Genomic DNA, 24,707 nt, shown 5'->3' with positions numbered 1-24,707 from the left:
AGAATAAAGTAGTGACACGTTTTATGAACGGACGGAAGAGTTTTCTGCAGCGTGGAACTTCCTGCTTGAGGAAAAACGTATGAGAGGAAGCAACATGATATTGTTTTGCCTGTTTCTGTGGCATTTGCTTCTTTGTTGGATACAACGTTATTGGAATAATTAAATTAAGAAGACTTAGATGAGGAGGCCATGTGGTACGAATGGGAGAGGAAAAAAGAGTTTACAGGATTCTTGTTGGGAAACCTGATGGTAAGAGACTTGTAGGAAGGCCAAGACGAAGATGGAGGGATAACGTTGACATGGACCTACAGGAAATCGGTAAGGATGGTAAAGATTGATTGATCTTGCCCAGGATAGGGACAGATGGAAGGCTTGTGTTGCTGCAGCCATAAACCTTTGGGTTTAAGACGGCTAGAGACTTAGTTAGTTAGTCAACGTTTTTCGTGTGACTAATTCAATTGAAGAGGTACAATATTAAGGTCCAAATTAATCGTAAGAAATTCAACACACCCTGACCCGACAATCAGCAGCAGAGTCGCTTACAGACAAAGATGGTCACACGGCATACAGCTTGGTGCTTACTGTTTACATTCAATTCTCAAAAGTATTGGAATAGTACTGTAGTGCTCCCCGATGGCGTAGTGGTAAAGAGCATAAACTAGACTTAAAATAGAAATAAAAGTGGTACTTTATTCCTCAAATTATACCAGCAGCACTCAACAGTCACGATAATTCTATGTTTCGAAAATAATATATTTATAAATTAAATGATTCTTATATTGAAGAACATGTCGTAATTTTACTTTACCAAAAAAAGGGACATTTTCGCATCACGACTGCAGTTCGAAAGAGACGGAACAGAGACTAAATCGGGATGTCTGGTAGGCCAGCATCAATGGTTATAAAACTGAAAGGTGCCGAATGATGCAAACTGCAGACTTCTATAGCCTGCCTCTCTTATACAAACAACCCATTCATTTATGCAAGGACAAAACGAAATTCTTTGGAAATCTGAAAAATCGTAGGCTTTTGTAGATTCACATTAAAACATTTCATAGTTCGAGGGGGGCATGCCCCCCTTGAGTCCGGGCCTTTATACAAATACTGGCATCTGTTATGACTAGGGAACGGATTTTAAGGTTCAAAATTATGGTCTGGAAAGGGGGAAAAAAGGTTCTGAAAATGTTTTCAAAAAAGGTGCTGATAAAATGCCTTTATTCAGGTGAAAACATTCTTTATTTAACACTGTAGCAAATAATATATTTTTTGGTAAATATGGTGTAATTTATATTATACCATTGTGTAGCTCTCGTTCTGCTCTACAAAATGAGACTATAGGATTTTATGTAGCTGCTCAAGAAGAGTGAAAATCATTAATTTGTGTGTCCAATTTTGTAACAAAACATGAAAGAAAAGGAAGGAAAAAGTTGCTGAAGCATCAAAGAGGAGGTAAAAATGGGATAAATGTTCTAATCTCACGAAAAGGTGCAACAAAGTATAGGGTCTTCCAAAATGTACTTTAGGATTTTAAATGCTCATAACTAAGGAATGCGCTTTTGTTTTCATGTGAAACTGTATATACCCTAAGTTGAGAAGTATACAAGTTTGAAGAAACTGGATCTGTTCATAATAAGCCATCTTCAGGGAGAACAAAGGTTGCACGTTCTTCTGGCACTGTACGTGAGAGTATTGGAAATGATCCATGAACATAAATTTCTCGACGTTCGCAAGAATTACACATCTCTCAAACCAGTCTTTGGAGAATTTGGCACGAAGATTTGCATTTATGAACAGATCCAGTTTCTTCAATTTTTTTCCCTAGATTGCGAATTGCTTGTTCAGTGGGACGATTGAAAGCACCGAAAGATTCACGATTTTTTCTGTCTGTTTCTTTTATCGAACGTCAATTTTCATAATAAGTTTTTATGCTCAGAATACGTTGATCTTGTGACAATGGTGCCATCCTCAAACCTTCTCAACTTAGGGTATATGCAGTTTCACCTGAAAACAAAAGCGCATTCATTAGTCATGAGCATTTAAAATCCTATAGTACATTTTGGAAGACCCTTGTTCATTTTACTTGATTTCATGTCCTAAAATGCATATCTCAAACGATCGGCATGAAAACAGCTACATTTTTGGAAGGGTGCAGCGCATTAAAATGCGTTCCCTAGTTATAAAACTAAAATTACCGATTATTCTAGCTGCAGACTACTGTAGCCTTCTCTTTCTACAAACAAGCCATTAATTTACGCAAGGACAAAATGAAATTCTTGCGAAATCTGGAAAATCGTAGGCTATTATAGGTTCACATTAAAATATTTCATAGTTCGAGTGGGAGGGGGGTCATAGCCTCCTTGAGTACTGAGATCTATTATGACCTATTCTTTGTCTTCTGGCTTCAGATTAGGAGTCCACCAGATGCCCCAGTTGGTCTGTGGAACCTTGCGGTCCAAACAGCACCCATTAATGGGGAAGGGAAGCCGCGAACCTTCAAGTGTCCTGAGGACATTTACCTTCTGTTCAACCCGTGGTGCAAAGGTAAGATTACCTCATATTTTCTTATATTCTCATAATTCACTAGCAATTGTTATGCTTCAGAAAGCAATCCTAGCGTATATGTTACATGAGTAGTTCTTGAACATGTTCACCACAATGATAGTGTTTCACACGACCAGTAAAATAAGCCCATAGTTGAACTGTTTGGCCAAAGATTAGGGGTTCTCAAACTTTTATACTGGCGTAAACAGGATTTTTGAAAGGGGCAGATTATTTATACTTTTTCAATAGAAGTCGGCCCTTATTTTACCATCTTTTCCTGTCTTTGGCGGGTTTTTTTAGGAATACTGGGCCAAAGTTGGTAGTTGACACACCACTATGGTCTTTTTAATGTTAATACTTCAAATTTTTATTGCCTAATACTAGTAACTAATGTTTATACAATTAGTACAACTATACTTAGGTTATTGGGTGTTGTATTGTCCATACATGTTTGTGGTTGTCCTTTCATCCATTTCAACTAATCATCATTCATCCTCATCTTCGCGATTAGCCAAAAGAGGAAGAAAAACGAAGTAAAATAAATCAATCAGTCAATGTATTCATGTTACCTTCTTTTATTGATATTAAAATAAGAAACAACTATATTTATGTTGTATCAATAATGTTTACTTACAATATGCGAAAAACTGCAACTTACGACATATTGGTGTGATTAATTATTCTTAAATGAAGCATTGCATGAACCAGATGGATATGCTTTAGTGCAATCATGCACTAACTTGACTTGTATTGCTATGCTGATGAAAAATGCTCCAAATTTTCACCACCAGGTGGAAATGTGGCGCTTAGAATTGCATTGCCTCTACCCCAGCCCTCTGGAGGCCGTTGGGAGCAACGGATTGCGGTGAAACTTGGTATAGAGGCTATGGAGACTCGAATGTTGATGAAAATAGTCCAGATTTTGAATACCACGTGGAAATGTGGCGCTGACGTTGGGCATGGAAAATAATATTTTGAGTTTATGTCGGTACTGCAGTGCTGAATATGCGCACCCTCAACGCAAATGACCTTTTGGAAGCGTAAGATAGTGTGATCAATGGTCGCTCGAAGCGTTTCCCGCGATGTTCACTGTGGACCAAATATCAACGCCACATTTCCACCTGGTGGTGAAAATTTGAACTATTTATTTTATTATCAGCATTCGCTTACCCAGGGTCTCCATAGCTTCTATACAAAGTTTCACCGTTTCGACTGAGCTACAGAGGGCTCTGAACAGTGGAACATAATTATGAGCACCTGGTACGTGTACCAGTAGTGGTATCTTGCTGGGAACGGCTCGAAGCATTGCAATACAGCATTGTGGCACCCAACAGAGTTCTTTCTCATTGCAGACGACTTGGTGTACATGGAAAACGAGAGCCTTCTGGAGGAGTACATTCTGAACGACATAGGGAAGGTGTGGGTGGGACCTTTTGGGTCCAGCAGGGGCCGCCAGTGGGTCTTTGGGCAATTCGACGACGCTGTCCTGCCGGCCATAATGCTCATGATGGAGAGGACGGGGTTGGAGCACGCTCAGAGGCACAATCCAATCAGAGTGTCAAGAGCCATATCGAAGATAGTAAGTGTCCTATTTGTTGCTACTATACTGGAAACAACTAATTCAGCGATCAGTTGCATTCTCTTCGGCTGACATCGGACATGTTCGTGTCACAAAACAAACGAACGTTGCTGGCCAACACCATACAAATACGATAATAAAAACAACTGACAAAAACAGACGTTGTAACTGGAGAGCGATGTTACCCCTACAGCTTCGCAACTAAGGTTGTTGATACTCATCGAGGCACACACCCCCGATGACGATTGGTGGTCAGATGGAACTATATCATAGGTCAGCCGTCAGTTGGTCCGGAGATCAGTATACAGCCCGGATATTAGCCTAAATGCTTACTTTGTTTCTGCTATCAGATTCGTATACTTGCAATACAGAAGTAGATTTTAATTCAATCATTATGCGTAAATTTAATAGCGCATACAATTGCCTATTTTGCTGTTAATTCCTACTCGGTTAATAGTGCCTAAAATGTTTCAAAAAAGGGGCAAAATAACGAAAGTGTGCTTCGTGTGTTTTCTGTTTGTATCCCCACAGGCAGATACAAAGGAGCAGAGGAAAGTGTTTCCCCTCCTTCTGACGACCAGAACTTATCAATAAATATTTAAGAAACATGAGAATAAAGATGCCCCTGGCGTCGTCTTCAAGCAACTAGAAAAAGTTCAACCTCCCGTAATTAAAATAAAAAAGGTAAGAAGTAGGGTTAAGCCGATGCTATTGAACTGATACCGATTCGGATACTTGAAAATTGTAATAATTAAAATTTATTCGAAATAACAATCTTAAGTATTCGACTCTAATTAAATGCATCGATTGACCAAGATTTTATCTTTAAAATACAGAGTGAACCAAAAGTAGGTGGACAGTCAATGATAAGCTAATGCTGTACAAGAGTAGAAGAAACAGTGGGTCTAGCGAGAAATCTGACATAGCTAAAGAGGGGGGGGGGGCTTTTATAGAAACCATAGGGGTATTTTCAACGACGACGGTCCCGTCCGCCCCCCCCCCCCCCTCTCCCGGGCCTTGGCGGTGCCCCGAAATTTGGCCACTTTGTGCGATTTTTAACTCCTAGGCTGAGTGTCTAAAATGAAAACCGGGTCCATTTTCGGGTACCTTGGACCTTGGCCTAAAACATCAGGATAAGGATTTCGGCGTGGCTGCCAAGACAACGGGGCCCCGGGCCACCTAAAAATTGGCCCTTCGGGAGCGGATTTTGGAAACGCGCTGGCGATTTTTTTAAAAAATGGCGGCGATCGAAATGGTATCCCATGCAAGTGCGAAAAGTCGAGTACGAACCGAATCGGCACCGGGGCCTGGCTACAGGGTCCCAAAAAGTCTAAAAAATGCATTTTTAACGTGGCCACCGGATCCGAAAATATGGGTTGCTCTGGGAATTTCTGGCGCTAGAACCGTGACAGATGAGCAAAGAGGAGGGTTTTGGCTACCACGTGGTATTTTTTGTTTTTCTTATACGGTCAATAATAACGGAGCAGCGCCATTTTGAATTTGGCTTTTTTCGAATTTCAAAGTCATGTGAAAATAGGTGGAATAGGTTTGTGTTAGGGTTATACTATAACAATGGTGGTTGTGTTCACAGTCCCTAAAAGTCTGCAAGAAGAGCCTCAGCAGAATCACAAACCTCTATTATTCGAATCCTGAAATCTATTGGGTCCAAAGCAGGCACGTATCCAGAAGGGGGCTCAGGGGGCTCGAGCCCCCTCCGAAATTTTTCGATTTACACTAGATAAAATGAGGTTTTTGGCTTGTGAGTGTGAAATAAAATATTGTGATTATAATTTAAGGAGAAATATAATTATCGAGGAAAGGCGGAGAATGTTCTAGAACACTGAAAGATAACCCTGTTATTGATATTATTGTATGTAAACTTTTCTGGTTCTTTCGGTGTTGTCGCAACGAACTTGAGCATTATTTAAAGATTTGTCAGCATTTGGAAGATGCACAACAAAGCACTGTTGAAGGTAGCGCCATGAGTCGGGCGATTCGTTGTATTACTACATAAAAAAAGTGCGGAACATTCCAGAATATAATATGGATATAAATACGCGGATTCAATTTCACAGTTGGTCTGCACAACAGAATAATTCAATAAGACTTCACGAGTAAGTGTGACAGTCGATTAGTGATCAGTCAGTGTCCATTGACAGTTTTAAAAAATTCGGGGGGGGAGGGGGAAGAGGACTAGTGACACATTTTCCTGGAAAGTGCTGAAGTCTACCTCTATTAGTACAAGTTCGGGTCCAAAGCTGAAGACATTGCCGACAGTGTAGTGCTAGTTTCGGATCATGAGCCGAAGAGATCGAAGGTCTCTAAAGTAAATATTCCAGCAGTAATGGGCATTGGAGCATCATTTATATATATATATATAATAAAAAAAAAGGAAATAAGCAGCACAGATCGACTGAAAATATAAGTTTTGAGTGACGATTTATTAGTGACCGGACCAAGTTTCGTGTATGCAGTCCGAGAGTTTCGTGGGTTAAAAAAGGACTTTTAAGTCAACTGTTTTGGAAAAACTCTCAAACACTAACTACCACAAAGGGGCAACCATGAAGGCCGAAAATTTTATGAATGTCGAGAAGAGAAAGCAAGAAGATGTTGCATATGTGGAAATTTTAGCGGAAAAGGCAAGCTCGACCATGGCTCCAAAACCAGGGTCTCTGGCATATACCGTGCCATTCTTTGTTCTACCAAGTGAGCTACCGAGTCACCCTTGGCTTCGCTTGATCTTTTGCTGTCACTGTAGAGCAATGGCACGGTATGCCTGGTGGAGCCTGCATTTTCCGCTAACATTTCTGCATGGCACATCTCTTGTGTATGCCCAACCGTAAGATGTTGCCTGTTTAATTAACAAGCACAGAAAAAAGAGATAGAATAAAACTAAGGGACATTCCCACCGGTTGACAAGATATTTTTCTTCTGTGGTCAACACGAGCTGCCGTTTCAAGGTGACAATGAGACTGACCCACCAGGTTTCACACCGAAGCTACAAGCTATACGTGTCGCTTGAGGATTTCACAAATCGAACACAGGCTTGTGCAGCCTGTCGTGTCGCTACGGTGTGAAAAGTTTCTGTTGATCGGGTCACTCATTGCAAACGACGTGTGTGTGCCTTCGGTCTGAATTCTTCCCAAATCTTGAAGTTCCAAGTCACAAGGATGGAAAATTAGGATTTTTGTTAAGGTTACTTTTCGAAGGCAGGCGACAACACCATAAAGGATCATATCAAAATCTGGGAGAACACATTCGAATGGATTGTGCATTGCATAACAGCTTCGTGAAACGGACACACATACTGAGATCGTTTTGGCACAAACACAACGTCCATACATTGCAACAGAGGAGTCGAGTGATAAAAAATGTCCCGATATCACGTTCTGAAAGAAGGAAAAAACAGCAGCTTAAACAGTGGCAGATTTAGGAGACAGTTGCTCTCCATTTTTGGCCACGCACTATGGCTTTTTAATGCTAACCTTTGTCTACCAAGAGAAAGTAAACTTTTCTTGCCCCCTCCTCCCCCACCGTTTTGGAACTGAATCGCCACCATCAACCTTAAACCTTGGGAGGTTCTATCTATACCCCTGTAAAAAAATGATGTTTAGCCCCCTCCCGAAAAGAATTTCTGGATACGTGCCTGGTCCAAAGCTTATCATTGACTGTCCACCTAATTTTGGTTCACTCTGTATGTAAAACTTACATTACAAAATACGTTACGTCATTACAAAACTAAGTCTTTTCACAAAAAACGGGTGCAAAATAAAAATAAACTTCTAATTTTGCATCCTCGAAAGTGTCTACAGGCATTTTTGCGGAGCCGGTTAAGACTATAATGCAGGGAAAATATCGGTCGATATAGGTAAATAAATTCCAATCGGTACTTTCCTATACCGATACTACTGGTACCGGCCGATACTGATACATCGTCATCGGTATCGGCTCAGCCCTAGTAAGAAGGCACAATGATGTTATTTGTAATAGCAATATTAATACAATGAGTAGTGTCACGATTGTCAAGACCCTTTGCAGAACATACTTTCTTTTCATTCTTTCTACTATGTTTTATGGACGCATATACATCCGTTATGAATTTCCACTTTCGCCACATATCAACTCTAATTTTTTTGCAGCCGCATGAAATGATCGAAAGAGAAGGAAGGAGGGTGTATAAATGATTTGTCAGTAGCAAATATCTAGATCCAGGAATTAGAATACCTAGTCCCGAAATCACGGGATCTCATTCCTTAGTGACATGTATTAGGAGAGGCAAAAAAAATTGTAAAAATTGTAGGTCAGACTGTATACAGATCAAATTTACATGAGGTACCGACTGTTATTTACAAAACGACCTCAAGGCTGCAACACTGATCAAGTGAGCGTCAAAACACCAGTTTTGCCATTGTAAAGATGGCATCTCCTATACACACTTGCACTAGTGAAGAGGAGTGGTTTCTTGTTCTCTGCTAGCCTAAAAACTTACAGAAATTTCCCGGCCAATGAAAATTCAATATCTCTGTGCATGCTTACCACACCAGCAAGTTTACAAATGGAGGAGAAAGTTCGACAATGGCCTCAGTTCGCAGGCAGATGGGTGGAAAGGCCTTCGCAGTGGCTCATGAGTGACTGCACGTGGACCACAAAGACATATTCTTCTTAAGACACAAACTCAAAGTTGAAAATATATGTGGATCAGCAATGGAGTTTATGATAAAATGCAGCTAAACTTGTGCAACCGTACATGCAGAAAACTACTAGACTACAAAAAAAAAGAAATTAAGGTTTTAATTTGGCTCTTTTGCGGTTTAAATCTGCACAATTAAGAACAAAAATCAACCCTATTGTGGTCATTTTTTTACGTTTGCTTCTAATATAAACTTACATTTACACTGAGGCGAAAGGTTCTAACGATTGAAATGTCTTACGTAGGTGAATTCCAACGACGACTTTGGAGTTGTTGTAGGAAGATGGGATGGCAGTTACGAGGATGGAACAGCACCTTCTGCGTGGACAGGGTCTGTCCGCATCCTCGAGCAGTATCTACAAACCCAGAAGCCTGTCAGTTACGGACAGTGCTGGGTGTTTGCAGCCGTCACAAACACAGGTACCCGATAAAATGTCTATTCTACACTATTGCTGTTCATCCGTTAAGTTTTTTTAATAATAATAACAATAATAAATTCATTTTTCAAGTGGGCAAGGTTCAGCCTGGGGCTGTTCTACTGGTAGTCCAAGAAAGCGTATATTTCATCATATATGTTTTGAGGGCCAATTGAATTGATTGACTGAATGATTAAGTCCACTTTATGCACTGGAAGGCTAATTGGGATTGGACCTACAGTTTAAGGTGTACCTTCACTGAAGACAATTTAAGATATAATCCAATCACTGATGATGAACATCGTTATTACCTTGCCTTTTAGAGTCAAGCACCTGCGAAAACTTTTGTGTGTTTAGAGTGGCGGTGGTTAGGGGGCGAGGGGGAGCAGTTGCCCTCCACTTCCCGCCACATTTGCCCCCGTACTATGCTAAATCTTATCTACAATGGAAAATATATTGTCTTTGCCCCCCTGGTTTTGGAAACCAATCGCCGCCACTGTGTGTTTATTTTCCTTAGTTCTTTGCATTCTTTAAAGCAAAAACGTGGTTGGCCCAACACCAGTAGCATCTAATCTACTTCGAATGTATTTTAGGGGTGCAAACCAATTTTTTCGCCCAAGTTGGAGGGACAAATGTTACAGTATCTTGATATAGGGGGCAAAAGTTTTATGTTGCTACATCTGAAACACCTCTCGCTCCTATCCCATCTACCCCTGATGCCTGTACTCCAACCTCTGCCCACATGGATGGTTTCTTCAGTGCAAATGGTACAACTGCAGTGATTCCGAAAATTTTGGTGGTTCAACATCCCACCCGTAAATCCTGTAGATATAGTATTTTAGATTTTCAGAAACGGGATACGTCCTAGTTACTTTATTTTACAAGCCCTTCTTTGCATGCCCTGTGGTATTCTATATTTCAAACACTTTCTCTTAGGATAGAATGTTGATATTTTTTACGATTTCATTTTTTTCCCTGTTGTGTTTTTAAGGAACTGAATGATGGATACTCTTAAGAAACAAATGAAAGCAACACATATATTTTTGTCAGTACTTAAATACTATAGAGTATCGTTTCTCAACCTATGGGGCGCTACTCACTGTTGGGTTCCGTGGCTGCGTTTGGTGGGTCGGGAAGTCCGGCTCGAAAATGTATTTACTCTGTCTTAAAAACCTGTTACATTTAAATTACTAAATTACTAACTCTTTTAAATCACATATTTACTTTCCTAGAATGAAGTATGCGTAATGTCTTTAAGTAAGCTTAAAAGAGGGCCTCTTTAAAGTACTCGATGTTAGCAAAAATATGATTATAAACTGGGTGCACACACCCCTACAAGTGATTCTGCCGGCGCCCATAATTATGATCACATGAGGTGTAATGTCCTTCAAGGTCTACTGAAAAGAATTCAGAACCACTGCACTGAGATGAATTTGCAAACAATGAGAATTGATATTCCATATTTAGGTAATTTCTTCTATTGGTGTATATTATTTCAGTGTGCAGAGCTCTTGGAATTCCCTGCCGAGTGGTGTCCAACCTGGTATCCGCTCACGACGCCAACTGCTCCCTCACGGTGGACAAGTACTTCGACGAAAACAACGAGGAAATCGCCTACGACCCCATGAACGCCAGCGGCGGGATGGACTCCATCTGGAATTTCCACGTGTGGAACGACGTGTGGATGGCACGCCCCGATCTCAAGATTCTGGGGTACGGAGGGTGGCAAGCCATCGACGCCACCCCTCAGGAAACGAGCGACGGTGAGGCCATTATGGATATATTCTCTTACCCCCAAAGCAGGGGCGTCGTTAAGGGAGGCAGGGGCACTGGCCCAATTTTTTTCTTAGATTAGAAGTTTAAAATTCTCTAAATTATTTACTTCGCATTTACATCCCTATCGGGTTCATTTTTTAGATTTGTTGAGATATATACACTAAGTTATATAAATGCAACAATAACAATAATTTAATGTATATGGGGCATTCCATGTCAAGGTGCTTCTGAATCTCAATTGTTGAAATTTGAAATGCTAACTTTATTCTATCTTCTGAGTCTACAATCTAGCCCTGTCATTTGGATAAAAATGCAAGAATTATACAGGGAGAAGGTATTTTACATATTGTTAGCTTAATTTAACTTTTTCATTTACTATTGTTTTGTATTGTGTCCTACCCGTGACACCTGAAAACAATTAATTTCTCCTTTAACTGTTACATTTTCCTCTCAACTCCACTAGAATATTCAAAGGTCAGTAACCATCTCGCTTTGCCTTAAATAATTTATATTTCATCATTTGACAATTCACAGAAATTAAAATAAATTTCTTATGAAGTGAAGAGGCAGTGTTAGTCTCTCTCTCCCACCCGTGACACAAGCTTGTTCACATAAATGGGAAAATATTTTAAGGGTAGTTATGTTTAATCAACAGTGTTTAGTTTCATATTTCACTGCACAGAAACTCTAACAAAAATGTTGCTTAACTATCAGTAGAATATTCTGTAGTTACTTGAATGTAAAAATTGTAGTCTGGGCGTCCCACCCATGACAATGGGATGTCCCATATTTATATATTATAAAGACTATTACGTATTAATCAAAACTCAATATGGCACACAACTTGTATATCTGTGTGTGGTTAATATATTACCTAATGGATATTATTAATATATAAATATATACATATTTTTAAACCTTATGAGGTTTAAGTTGTCAGAAAAGTTCTAGGACTGGTGACATAAAAAATAATATATTCGACTCGCCAACTGATGGTCCTTTCAAAGTAGTCCTCTATCTGCAGACATCTGTCAGTGTTTCTGGGGTCTTGGAAGCAAGCAGAGAAAGCCTCTTCAGGAATGCTTTTTTGCACATCTGTCCCTGTAATAAAGACATTCATTATCTGTAGATAGTGCATTGTATTATCTTCTGTTCTGCCAGTGCCATCTTGTGGCAAGAATTTAAAGTGGTGGCACTACGTAATAATAATCGTTTGGATTTAAAGTTAACCTTTTAATGTAATGTAATATGTAGATTTGTAGTGAACATTTTAGTTTAAATTAATTTTAGAACTGTTAAGTGCACCATTGAGTATATACAAGATAGAAGACTGTTATTTTACTGTATTCGGTTTTGTTTTTTGACATCGCATTTCTAATCGTTAGGTGCATCGTGGCGATGAGATAACGAAAGATGATTAAATAGAACATGGCATCAATGTCCTGGCTGGGAGTCGAGCCAAGAACCTTCGGACCAGAGATGGTAATGCCACCACTGAACGCGCTTGGGTACTCGACTTAGCTGTACTGACAGCACGAAGGCGGTTTGATGGCATGATTGATTTGGTTCGATTTTTTGACACTTTTGGCTAATCGCGAGGATAAGTGAGAATATGATGAAACTGATCAAGTGCTCACAAAGAACAAATGTCCAGCCCGGGATTCGAATCCGAGACCCCTGACAGCGTAGCACGCCTTGCTAACCACTCCGCCACGGAAATCTGCTCACGAAGTCAGTTTCGGAAGTGTTTTTTTCTGTTTGCCTATTTGTATTAATTGCACTTCGTTTTCTGTGTGGGAGTTCTTCATAGATTACATGTATATAATTCTGTGAATAACAGGTGTATTTCAGTGCGGCCCGGCTTCCTTAGAAGCAGTTCGCAACGGAGAGGTTGGACTGAAGTTCGACGTCCCGTTTGTGATCGCCGAGGTCAATGCAGATCTTGTACGATGGAAGAGGGACGCGTCCGCCCCCTTGGGGTACTCCAAAATAGACTGCAACAAGTACCAGTAAGACACACTCTTTAATATTATTAGTAGTGCTAGGATTTTGATAACCTTAAAATTGCCAAAAAATTACCTTTAAAAATGCATTTATGACCTAATACATGCAAGAAAATGCCCTATAAACTTAGAAAAATTGAAAAACTCAATATGCTTACCAAGGCAGAAATTTATTTTATTATAAAACATAAACTAAACGTAACGTTTCAACCTTCTAGCGAGGTCTTCTTCAGACTCGGCACCAAGTACAAATGTAACAAGGTACAAAACAGGACGATATATATACACACAAAAATTACTCCCCTGCAGACTATTAGAAAGTTGTTCTGGAACATTCTAGCAGGTGGTTTTCTCTTGTCAACTGTACTTTTACCTGATAGGCTAAACATTTTCTAAACGGTTTCAATTACCTAAAAATTCTGAAAGATTTGTAAAACAAATTTATAAACTACCAAGAGAAGTTCAAATTACAAATTAAAGTTACAGTATCTATCACATGTTCATACACATTTTTGCGATATGTTATCGCTAGCAAAATCAAGAGGGATCAGTGTATGGCAGTACAAGTAAGAAAGTTTACTTTGTCATCTTTTACACTTTCAGTACTGAGTTGCAGTACAAAACAAAAATCATATGAAAATTTCCAAAAGTGAATGATTGTCGGTTTTCGGACAAGAGTCTTGTACACTAAAAAAATTATCTCGACTTCCACCGACACAAGAGGAGCGTACTCGAAACCAATAGCACATGCTGTTAAGTCACTTTCAAATCCATAGAGTGCAAATTGCTTCCCTGACAAAATGTCCGATACAGAGCACAAAACTTTGTACCCCTTGTTTTTTTAACAATAATCCGTCTGGCGACAATATATTTACTGATAGAGAGGGAAATCACATTGTTTGAGCTGAATTGTTACACAACAGCTTGTGTCAACAATACTGCACAGAATTTCCTTGTTTCTTCAAACGCAGTCATTCAGAACTGCACTGAAGGCAATGAGACGAAGGTCGGGAACCTCTCTTTCAAAGGGTTCCATTTGCATGTAAAATGCCCCTTCTTTCAGCAAAATGTAGAAAAATGTATACAATGATTTTTAAAAGGCCGAAAAATTACAAACGGTTTTAAAAGTTTAAAAAATGACCTTTACTCCAAAAGGGTCAAAAATGCAAAAAATGCCCTAACAAATGCTTCCCGATTAATTCACTTACCTGCAAAACACATTTCTACCTACTTATGCAATGTTTGTCTTACCAAAAAAAAAATATGCATTTGCATCAAAATGCTAGCCCTAGTTATTAGCATCTAAGGAATCTTACCTTAGGGACACGAGAACAGTTTGTGTCCAGCCAGCTGGAAAAGATCCTAAATTGCCCGTCCCCCACCCGCGGCGAGCTGGACAAGAACTCTCTTCTGTGCCCTGGATGGTTGAGGAGGGGGAGAAAACTTAACATTACGCTTTTTGGAGTATTATTTACTTGTTCACTTTGAAATTTCAAACTTCCGATGGCGTAGAAAAACACATGAACTGAAGGAGGACATGATGAAGATTTTGTTTGTGGTGGGGAAGAGTCGAAACTTCTATTTGATCGTACCTTGTTTAATAATCAACTTAAAATACAGCTTCTACTTACAACATGGGGAGAAAGTCATATTCTCTTGTACAATAGATTTTTTCCGTAGCTTTGCCCATTCCGACAATATTGAAATAAATACACACCTGGGGTGCGAAACACTCATTGCCTTAAGTTGACACGAAATGCACGACTCTTACCGAAAATTAGAAAATTCGTAAACCTAGCGGAACCAGTTATTTTACCAACTTAAGGAACGCACAAGGCGAAAGCATCATTCGCAGTGTGTTTATTCTAGAAATTTTCCTTCTAGAAGAAATAAACTCCATTTGAGACATTCATGCTAATTTAAATCACCTTTTAAGAACCTAAGACACACACATTCTATATTTTGAGAGGAATTAAACCCGGGACCACTCGCGCCAAACGAAAGAGCACTATCTATGAGTAACCTCCATTATTTTCCTCAACATTATTTGTTGCTGTAATATTTTTGCATTTTCCAAGCGCAAATGTAGTCTGCATTGAAGACTATCGCTGTTTGCGGCAAGCCACTGTCCATTGTGCACGTAGTTCGAGCTTTAGCCGTAGATGTCACTGGTCTTCCCTTTTCTGTTGCGTCCTCTTACGCCAGCTATCGGAACTAGTACCACGTTGATAATCTGGGAGACGTGAATGCAATGTGTATCCTAAATTACATATACTTTAACCTTTATTCGTGTATGATCACTTCAAGGCGTTTGTTGCTGCAGAATTTATATATTAAAAATCTAATGATTTAACATCGAAACGACACACATGTTCAAAGTAATATACAGAGTGATTAAATTTTTTAAACATTATATGGGAAATAGAAAATGTACTACTCACCGTCTACTTCTTTGATTGAATTATATTGAACACATTTACATGACAATGTTTTCACATATTCTTCACATGTTTACCTGTCCCATGTAGCCTGTATAACAAGTTCCATGCAGCAAAGTTTCTTCCTTTAAGCAAGTTTTCTATTTCCAATATAGTGTTAACATTTTTTAATCACCCTGTATATTCCGCTGGGTATGAGATATATATATATACTTCATTATATATTATTGATATATTAGCCATAATAGCTAATCAGAGCGCACTAGATCGGTCTAATGGAGTAAGAATTTATGGACTTCATTTTACTGAAGAAAATAAAAAGTATAATTAATTCAGTTAATTTTCCTCGTACGCGTACTATAAAAAAATTTCAGCTGTTGTAGTCCCTTTTCAAGATTTATTTGCACGCTTCTTAAGCAGAGGCATGGTCGTCCAGAAGGGGGACAAGGGGTAGGCCATGCTCCCTGGAAAATTTATGTTATCATATAATTATACCGGGTGGTCCAAAAATCCCGGAACGGTCACATATCGTGAGAAATGCACATCAAATCGGAAAACGAAAAAAATACGTGTTTAATAAGTGAAAGAAAGCTATTCAATGATATCACACTTGATTCCGCACCCTGGGGGGTGGGGCGGGGGCAACTGTGAAATTTTAAATTGAAACCCCCATTTTGTATTGTAGAATCGGAAAGAGGACTTCATTCCGAGTCCAACGAGCTATCAACCATCCTCCTAGCTCGATTAGGAACGGAGATATGGTGATTTTAAAGTTTTGCACACATATTTGATATCAGTCACTAGTATTTTGATTGGAAAGGTGTTACAAGAAGATAACTTCAAACTGAAGGAGTGTTTTTTAAGGGGATAACACTGTTACTGTGGGAAAGGTTCCCCGCTCCCACGTTTTGAAAAAAATCACCTTGCTTGTCCAATCACAAACCTTTCTCTATATTTCAGCGTTGGGAAAATGGTGATTACCAAGGCTCCGTTTATTTTCGACCCCAACGGAGACAAGGACTTAGAAGATATAACGAGTGAATATAAAGGAAAAGAAGGTAATTTATATATTTTTTAAAAAATAAATATTAACGTAGTGTTTTAACTTTACAATATCATTAAATTAGATGGGTGAAACAATTTCTTCTCTTATTTACCAGCCTCGCAGTGGTAACATCATCGTCTGGTAATAAAAGGGTCCAGACTTCGATACCTCATAAAGGTCCATAGTGGTTCATACAACACTTTAAACTGTAGGTCCAGTTCCGTTTAGCCTACCTAGAATGACCGTAAACCGAACTTACTCTCATCGTCCATTTTGTTTAAAACACCCATTTGCGGTGGCGGCTGCCAAAATTCCAATTTAAATGATATATTTTGCATTCTAATGTCTATGTAATGATATAACTTTGATGAAAATGTTCTTTACAAAATTTCTGTTCTGTATTTGAATGAATATATTCTTCACCTTTCTGCCACTTTTGGCTAATCGTGAAGATGGTGATGAGAGGTGATACGATGAAAGATCAATCACAAGGACAGGACACAACTCAAGCCCCACCCAGGAGTGTAGTGGCTGTGAGTTCGGACGCCAGAGCCTCGTTTGTCTGCAAAATGCAGTCCAGGGCGTCCTACGAAAAAGCTTGACATTTGGGTGTCTTGAAAAAGGATAATCCCTTACACATTTCTCTTATATTTGAAAATTATTTCTCTACACAACGGTTTCATACATTCTTCGCAAATATAAACCTTGCATAAAAATTATAAATCTTAGCATTAGGGAAAGGATGTTAAAGTACAAAATTATGGTCGGCAAAGGAAAAAAGAAAGGTTCTGAAAATGTTTTAAAAAAAGGTGCATAAAAAGTATGACCAGCTTCTTATTGAGGTTCCTTTACAATTATTCACTAAGAAATATTGCCCTTCATTAGGACACAAGGCTTGCAACCGAAGTCGGTCTATTAACCTAGCAGAAATATAAAGATATTGCAGTGGAAGACTTAAGCCGTAAATTGTATTTTTAGATAAATTATACATAAAAGGCTTGATAGTATAGAGGTTTATTTAACAACAAAATGCCTGAAGGGCTTGAGACTACATAAATAATGATTATAAGAATATAAACCCCCAATATAAATACAATAAATAATAAAGAAACAATTAAATTATCGAATTAAATCGTTACATAATTTAGACTTCCTTACACGTTATTTAACCAAAAAGAGATTCTAGTAATTTCATTTTTATATTAATTTCCCCCCAAAAGACCTATCTCTGAATAGAACAAAGTGTGCAGTGCTTTAACTAAAAAAACCAACTAAATACTCTACATGAAAACTTAAAATACTAAACCACTACAAGACAACTACTCCCTGTACTTTGTTCTATTCCGAGATGACCCCTTTCAACACTCAAAGAGAACAAACTTAACGTGCCTTAACCTCTGCTAATCAGTGGGAAGTAAAGTTCCCACACGAGGCTGGCTTTCCTCGGACCCACCGGAATTTCAGCCACGCCCCTTTTTCCAACTTAAAGCCATCTGGTGGCAAACTAACTAAACCTTTCTTTCTTTTCACTCGTACTCCTTGCATATGGTTATAAAATGTGCTGATAAAATGCCTCTATTCAATTCTCTCTTTTTCTGCGCCTTCTGTGTATAATGCGTCGACCGCGTAGAGAACTGTGTTTCTGCCGAATAGGTTTTGTTGACGTTTGTGTTTCCTCTCGCAGGTTTTTGCTGCATTATCTTGGGAACTATTGGGGCTACAGTGATTATATTATACCATTTTATAGTTCTCTTTCTGGTCTACAAAATGAGACTATAGGATTTTACGTAGCTGCTGAAGAAGAGTGAAAATTATTTATTTTTCTGTGGAATTCTTTAACAAAACATGAGAGAAAATGAAGGGAAAAGGTACTGAACCATCAAAGAGGAGATAAAAAGGGAATAAATGTGTTAATCTAACAAAAAGGTGCAACAAAGTGTGTTCAATTTACTTGATTTCATGTCCTAAAATACATATCTCAAATGATCGGTATATAAACAGCTATATTTTTTAAAGGTGCTGCACCTTAAAATCCGTTCCCTTACATATTATTTCAGGGACAAAACCCGAACGACTTGCTCTGTTGAATGCAGTGAGAGGAACTGAGAGAGCCAGGCAGTTCTTCAGGATTCCAAGTATCTCGGGAGAGGATCTGGAATTCGAACTCCTGGATATCGACAGAGTGCCTTTAGGGGAAGAGTTCTCCATTGTCGTCAACTTAAAAGTAAGTTACGAACATCTTTGCACGAAAAAAACAGTACGTTTTGTAGAACAACGTTACAAACTTTCACAGCATGTACACTTCTGGATGGTAATAACCTCATTGGCTTTCAATGGTATCAATAAAACCCAGAAATGTCCGTGACTGTACGGGACAACCAGACGAGCTATTTTTCTTACCAACGTTTTGCTCGTTGACGCCTCACATAGACGCTACCAGCCCTTGAAAAACGTATTCCCTATTCTCTAGTGCTTATGTGCAGTCATTCAGGGTAGATTCATAGTTGAAACTGAATTACGTATATAGTCTAACGCCTCTTCACTTTGAATTATAAAACAATCTCTAATATTAATAATAAAAAATAAAGGCCTCCAGGTTGGCACAGTGGTAACGCTATGGCCTTGTAATCAATGGATCCTGAGTTCGATACCCGATGGAGGCACAGTGTTTCGGATCCTATTTTGAACTATAGGCCCAATCTAACACGTAATTTTTAAACTAAAGTCACGACCATGGAAATAGGCGGCTGAGCAGAATTGCGCTGGTGCCACATATGGGAAAGCAAAGCGAGAGAAGGACAAAAGTCGCTGGTTCCCGCGCACTGTGTGGCAACGTCAACCGGGCTGCGCGACCTCTCTCCGGGGCATTTTTGTGTCATCCCTGACCTTTCGAGCAAATACTGTCAGTTTGTATCACATGGACTACAAAGACCGACTCTACAACGAGATCTTTCATTCTCTTAAACCTTCGAACACACGGGGTTGTGCTCTGATGTGGCAACAGCGCGAACTTCTGCCACCCGCCTAATTTCATGGCCGTGCGTTTAAGTGTAATAACTGGCATACTGTTGCTATCAAACCTGACCAAGTGCAGAAACTCACAGGCCTTAATATTCCTTTAAACATTTGTGTGGACCTTTTGACCACAGGATAAGAACCGCCAATCTAATTCACTAGCTTTTCGTTTCTAGAATGTTTCCGGAGCGGAACGTACTGTCCAGGCAGTGCTGTCCACCAGCAGCGTCTACTACAACGGAGTGAAAGCCAATTTCATCAAGAAGGCCTCGGGTGTCTTCAAGCTACCACCAGATGCAGGTAAGTGTCTCCCTGATAGCGCAGTGGTAACGTTCTCGCCTTGGCATCAAGGGATCCCAGGTTCGATATCCAGTCGTAAGGATCCTCCTTTTAACTGTCGGTTCAATTCAACCACCGCAAAAAAAGACCATGACCGTTTTTAAAGTATTAACGGTCATTACATGGATAATGTAATTAATATAATTCTAATTATTCTGTTTTTAGAAGTATATTTGTGGTGCACTTACTTCAATTTTATAATGATTTTCTACCAGGGTGCATAAAAATCATGATTTTTTTTAAAAAAAGATCATTAGTTTATGTTTTATAATAAAATAAATTTCTGCCTTGGTCAGCAAATTGAGTTTTTGATGATTCTGTTCTAACTAACTAAATTAACTTTTTTCTGTTCTTAACAATAAGAGTAACAAACTTTCGGCTTTCTTGAATCTTTAATTGAAAGATGTAAATTTCCCGGGGGTGTCCACCAACCTGTTCGACCTTCCCCCCCTCTGCCGACGACCATGCTGACAAGTATCATATTGGAGATGTAACAAATCAGTATGAAATATTTTGATAACACCCACTCAGTAATTAATTTGTGAAAATTCTTTAAATATATAATTATGAAACATTTTGTGCAGGGACTTTATTTCTAAAATAAATTATAACAAAAGGCAAATTAGTGGTTGGGCTCAAGACCCACAGACCCATACAAGTTGGTGCCACTGATTAGTGAATACTATAATTCTATACCATTACGTTTATTATGTTTTTGGTAATTTAATTGTCTTGCTTGATAGTGGAACAGCTCTCGCTGACCATTACGCCCGACCACTATATGGACAAATTAGTCGAGTATTGCAACGTTAAGATCTACGCCATTGCCAGCGTCCAGGAAACCAGACAAACGTGGGCCGATGAGGACGACTTCCAGCTGTTGAAGCCGCCACTGAAAGTGGAGGTAAGAAAATAGATTAAACTTTATACTGTACTTCGCATGTACGTAGAACCTTATGAATTGACTGTCGTTCAGTAAGTCTTGAAAGAGCAAAATGCTTCCAAAAGATTTAATTTAATTGTTAAAATTCCTTTACGCTCTTGTTCGCTGTCACGATTTTACAAAAATATGAAAATCTGGATTTCTAAAATCAGAAAAAATCTGTCAGGAGACGCAAGATGACAGAATAGTCGATTTATCGCAAGTTCTGATTGATTTATTGAGAATCTTTGATACCGAAAATACCCCTGACGGGTATTGGTTTGGTTTGAGTTGGTGTTTCAAGTCCACTTTATGCACAGTAAGGCTAATCGGGTCTAGACCTACGGTTTAAAGTGGGATCCGATCCACTGTGCCATGTGCCTCCACCGGGTATCGAACCCGGAAGAAAGCGATGACGCTACCACTGCGCCATTGGAGAGGCCCTGACGGTTATTGGTGCCAGCACAAATAATATTTATAAATAAATTGGGCACAGTTTTGCAATATTATATAATGTGTGTGCATATAATGTGCAAATGTAAATAATTACTGTTGGGATATATTTCAACAGTAATTCTAATTCTTTCCAACTATGAAGACTGTGGATATCACAATATTATTGCAACTATTTGGTAACGAATTGTATAATTGAGTGCCTGTCACAAATTTTGTTATCTTATGCGGAGACGTTTTGTAGTTGTGAATAATGTCCTCCTATCTTAGATTCTCACTGGGAAACATCTCCTTCACAGTTCACGTATTTTTTATCAATTTTGTTTCTCTACTTCACTATGCCAGATTTATTTACTACATATTTACATTAAATATAATCGTAACTTACATCTCCAACATATAGCCTCTGAAAGAGTTCAAAAGGTATGCACTTTCATCATATGTAACTGCTTTCAGATTAACTGCGACATATACAAATGAATCGCTGTTAATACTGTAATTACACCTCTTTTTTTCATAAAGGCCTTAAGTTCCAACAAGCTTAATAAATAACGGAGGAAATGTTTAACTCTACAATTAAAATTCCGTAACGGATCAGTAAGGGCTTACAAAAAAGAAGTCAGCATATTAATTGTCGATTTTTATGTAACAAAAACATCCGAAACATATACTACATAAATGTGTAAAGAAATGACAGAAACATGCGTATAAAATATATGTAAGTATATTTCCCTTCATTCTTGCGCTGTTATTTAGGTTCAAGTGAATTTCTCATATATTCCCTCAGGGCCACTCACTGAAACTTTCAACCTGCAGTCAGTGTTCCCAGAATCAGCAGACATTGTTTGAGAATGGCAGTACGGGCCTGTCACATTACGATTAAAAAATTACGAGATCAATCACATCTTGAATATTTGACCCACAAATAAATCTGCATTAGTCAATGAAAACTAGAGGAGTGGCGCAAAAGCCGCAGTTTATGTAAAAATATGTACTCTAAACTCACTTTGCTTGGTTACATTTAAAGGAAAACATATGTAATTCGTAAAGATCCGGACCTTAGTTATTAGAGCCCCTCCGCTTCGATGGCACGAAACCTGTTTTGAGGCTAAATGTGTACTGCGCAGTAATCCTCGGCGCAGTTGCGTTAGTCGTTCGTACCGAAACTAGTTTTGATTTGATTCAAAGTAATGTTTATTAGTCTTTTGGTAAACATGATACCTGGACACCATTTAAATGAACACAGACCACGAAATTTTTATGTTAATTATAATGAGGAAAATGATATATCTTCGTACGACTAGCCTCTCCGTAACTTATTAAAAGAGTAAGAAGAGAAGCTTTTTACATCGGAAGATATAAAAGTGTAGTGCTCTGACATGTTCGTAATGAAAGTCATCTGTCTAATTTACACTATCCATTGGAAGCTCGTATAAACTAATAAACTATAAAAAGACTTAAGAGGTTGCATACATTAAAACAATAGCAATTCTCACTTACCTTTTCATACAGACAATGGAAATCGTTGAAGTCATTTTATGGCTTCTTTGTGACTCGAGAGCTTATCAATATAAATAAATTCAGGTTATTTGATGTGGTTCACGAGCATTAGAGCCACGATAACAATGAAAGAACACTCGATAACAACAACACACTGAATATATAAACTACATAGTATTAAATATTTCCACACAAAAACGAACGAGAATTTACAAATTCATTTCATACAGTACCGCGTCGGCCCGAGTTTTCTGCCCGCTACGATCAGCTACGATACCACAGATTAATAAGATCGCTTACTTCCTATCTCTCCTTTGTAATCTGTGCGTATACCAAACCGGACATGTGGAGCCACACTACGGCTGTTTCGAAACGTAAAGCGTTGTCATAGCAACCTCTCCGCCAATCATATCTTACTCTTGGCAGTGACAGTTGAATGCGTCTCAGCGCAATGATCCGCTCACCCCACCCTTCCATTCCTGCTTTTATTTTCTGCTAATAATTCGGGACATATCTCGTAAGGTCGAATTAATTATTTTATATAAGTGCATAAAAATGTTCTACAAGGATAAATACCATTGTTCAGTTAATGCACGTTACGTTTGAATGATTTCTACATCTAAGTTACGAGATATACAGAATAAGTAGCCCAGAAGCACAACATACGAAAATAATTTCAAGTTCCTGAAATTCCAGCACGTAAATCATTCTGTTGTGCATGAAAAATTGTCCGTGTATTATCTGTGGTAATAAGTATTTTTATGTCGTATTCTCCCTATTATGCGTTGCTTTTCTGACATTTTGGGCAAATCGCGATTTTATCTTGTGTAAACTCTTACAGCGATTACTTTGTTCGTAGATCAATGCGTTTTACCCCTCCCTCGTCGTTGTTTATTTAGCGTCGCATTTTTCCGATTTTTGGCTAATCGCGACGATGCTATGAAAAATTGATGACACAAAGAAAGCTCTAACAGGGATTCGAACCCAGGACCCCTGCATTAACCGAACAATGGTATTTATCCTTGTAGAACATTTTTATGAACTTAAATAAAATAAATACTACGACCTTACGAGATATGTCCCGAATTATTAGCAGAAAATAAAAGCCGGAATGGAAAGGTGGGGTGAGCAGATCATTGCGCTACCCAAGGTGTTCTAAAGGGCGCTCGAGCCATGTTGCAACATTTCCCAAATTGTCTCTTTCTCTTCATAACAATTGCTGCACAGTTTAACGTGGGTGGCAATCTGCAGGATACAGCATCTTAATACCAGCAACTGTTTCTGGTGCCGTCACTGTAATTTTCTCCGTTGTGTAGGCCTACCATATTGAATCGCAAGATGTAGACACTTCTGATTTACCAACGTAGAAAATTCCATTCATCTGTCTATGGCCTCATAAAACGAAAGACAAATGCATCCACTTTCTCTGTAATTGATATCAGTGGAGTACCCTGAGAGGGGGGAAATTTGATGCTGAAAATGCCAGGGAAACAAAAGACAGGATTCGAAGGTTTTGTCTCAGGAAATAAGAAAAAATCATAAAACGTATATTAAAAACTACTGATGGAACATTAACGCTATTCATCTAACGAAACCATTACAAATCGGCTGGCGGCTTGTAGGTATGAAATATGCTGGAATAAAAGATATATACATACAGTCAGTCAGTACTTGTTTTCCATACTTAACCACCATCCTAAGAAAATTGGGGACCTACAAGTGAGTAGCGTAACCCAGTCTGGGAAATCTCCTATAACAGCTGAGGGTTCGATGTGCTGACCCTACGTCACCCCATTACTGGTTGAAGATCTCCACACCTCTAGGTATAGTGGAACCACAAGCAAAAAACCCTGCGCAGAAGCACATCGCGCCTGCGGGTGCGGAAAAGGGCAGGGATAAGCAACATTCGCGCTGGCTCACGTCAGCGTTGCCAGGCCTATTGATTTCTCGGAAGAATTCCTTAATAAACTATTGCTATGGAACCTCCAAC

At 38.9% G+C, this 24,707-nt stretch overlaps 1 protein-coding gene across 1 annotated transcript in view; it reads left to right on the top strand.

Annotated features, from left to right (window-relative positions):
- The window catches only part of LOC146003189 (hemocyte protein-glutamine gamma-glutamyltransferase-like), a 71,019-nt gene that overhangs the window by 23,832 nt on the left and 22,480 nt on the right, over positions 1 to 24,707 (top strand). Inside the window, exons 5-13 of the mRNA XM_083141377.1 lie at positions 2,406 to 2,541; positions 3,894 to 4,120; positions 9,056 to 9,230; positions 10,726 to 10,989; positions 12,843 to 13,011; positions 16,404 to 16,501; positions 18,546 to 18,712; positions 19,680 to 19,803; positions 20,586 to 20,746. Of these exons, the coding sequence (XP_082997503.1) occupies positions 2,406 to 2,541; positions 3,894 to 4,120; positions 9,056 to 9,230; positions 10,726 to 10,989; positions 12,843 to 13,011; positions 16,404 to 16,501; positions 18,546 to 18,712; positions 19,680 to 19,803; positions 20,586 to 20,746 (1,521 nt within the window). The remainder of the gene's footprint in view (positions 1 to 2,405; positions 2,542 to 3,893; positions 4,121 to 9,055; positions 9,231 to 10,725; positions 10,990 to 12,842; positions 13,012 to 16,403; positions 16,502 to 18,545; positions 18,713 to 19,679; positions 19,804 to 20,585; positions 20,747 to 24,707) is intronic.

The sequence above is a fragment of the Lepisma saccharinum genome, chromosome 19, assembly GCF_977018435.1.
Source record: "Lepisma saccharinum chromosome 19, izLepSacc3.1, whole genome shotgun sequence".
NCBI classification, from domain to species: domain Eukaryota; kingdom Metazoa; phylum Arthropoda; class Insecta; order Zygentoma; family Lepismatidae; genus Lepisma; species Lepisma saccharinum.
This window is presented reverse-complemented; position numbering and strand designations above follow the sequence as displayed.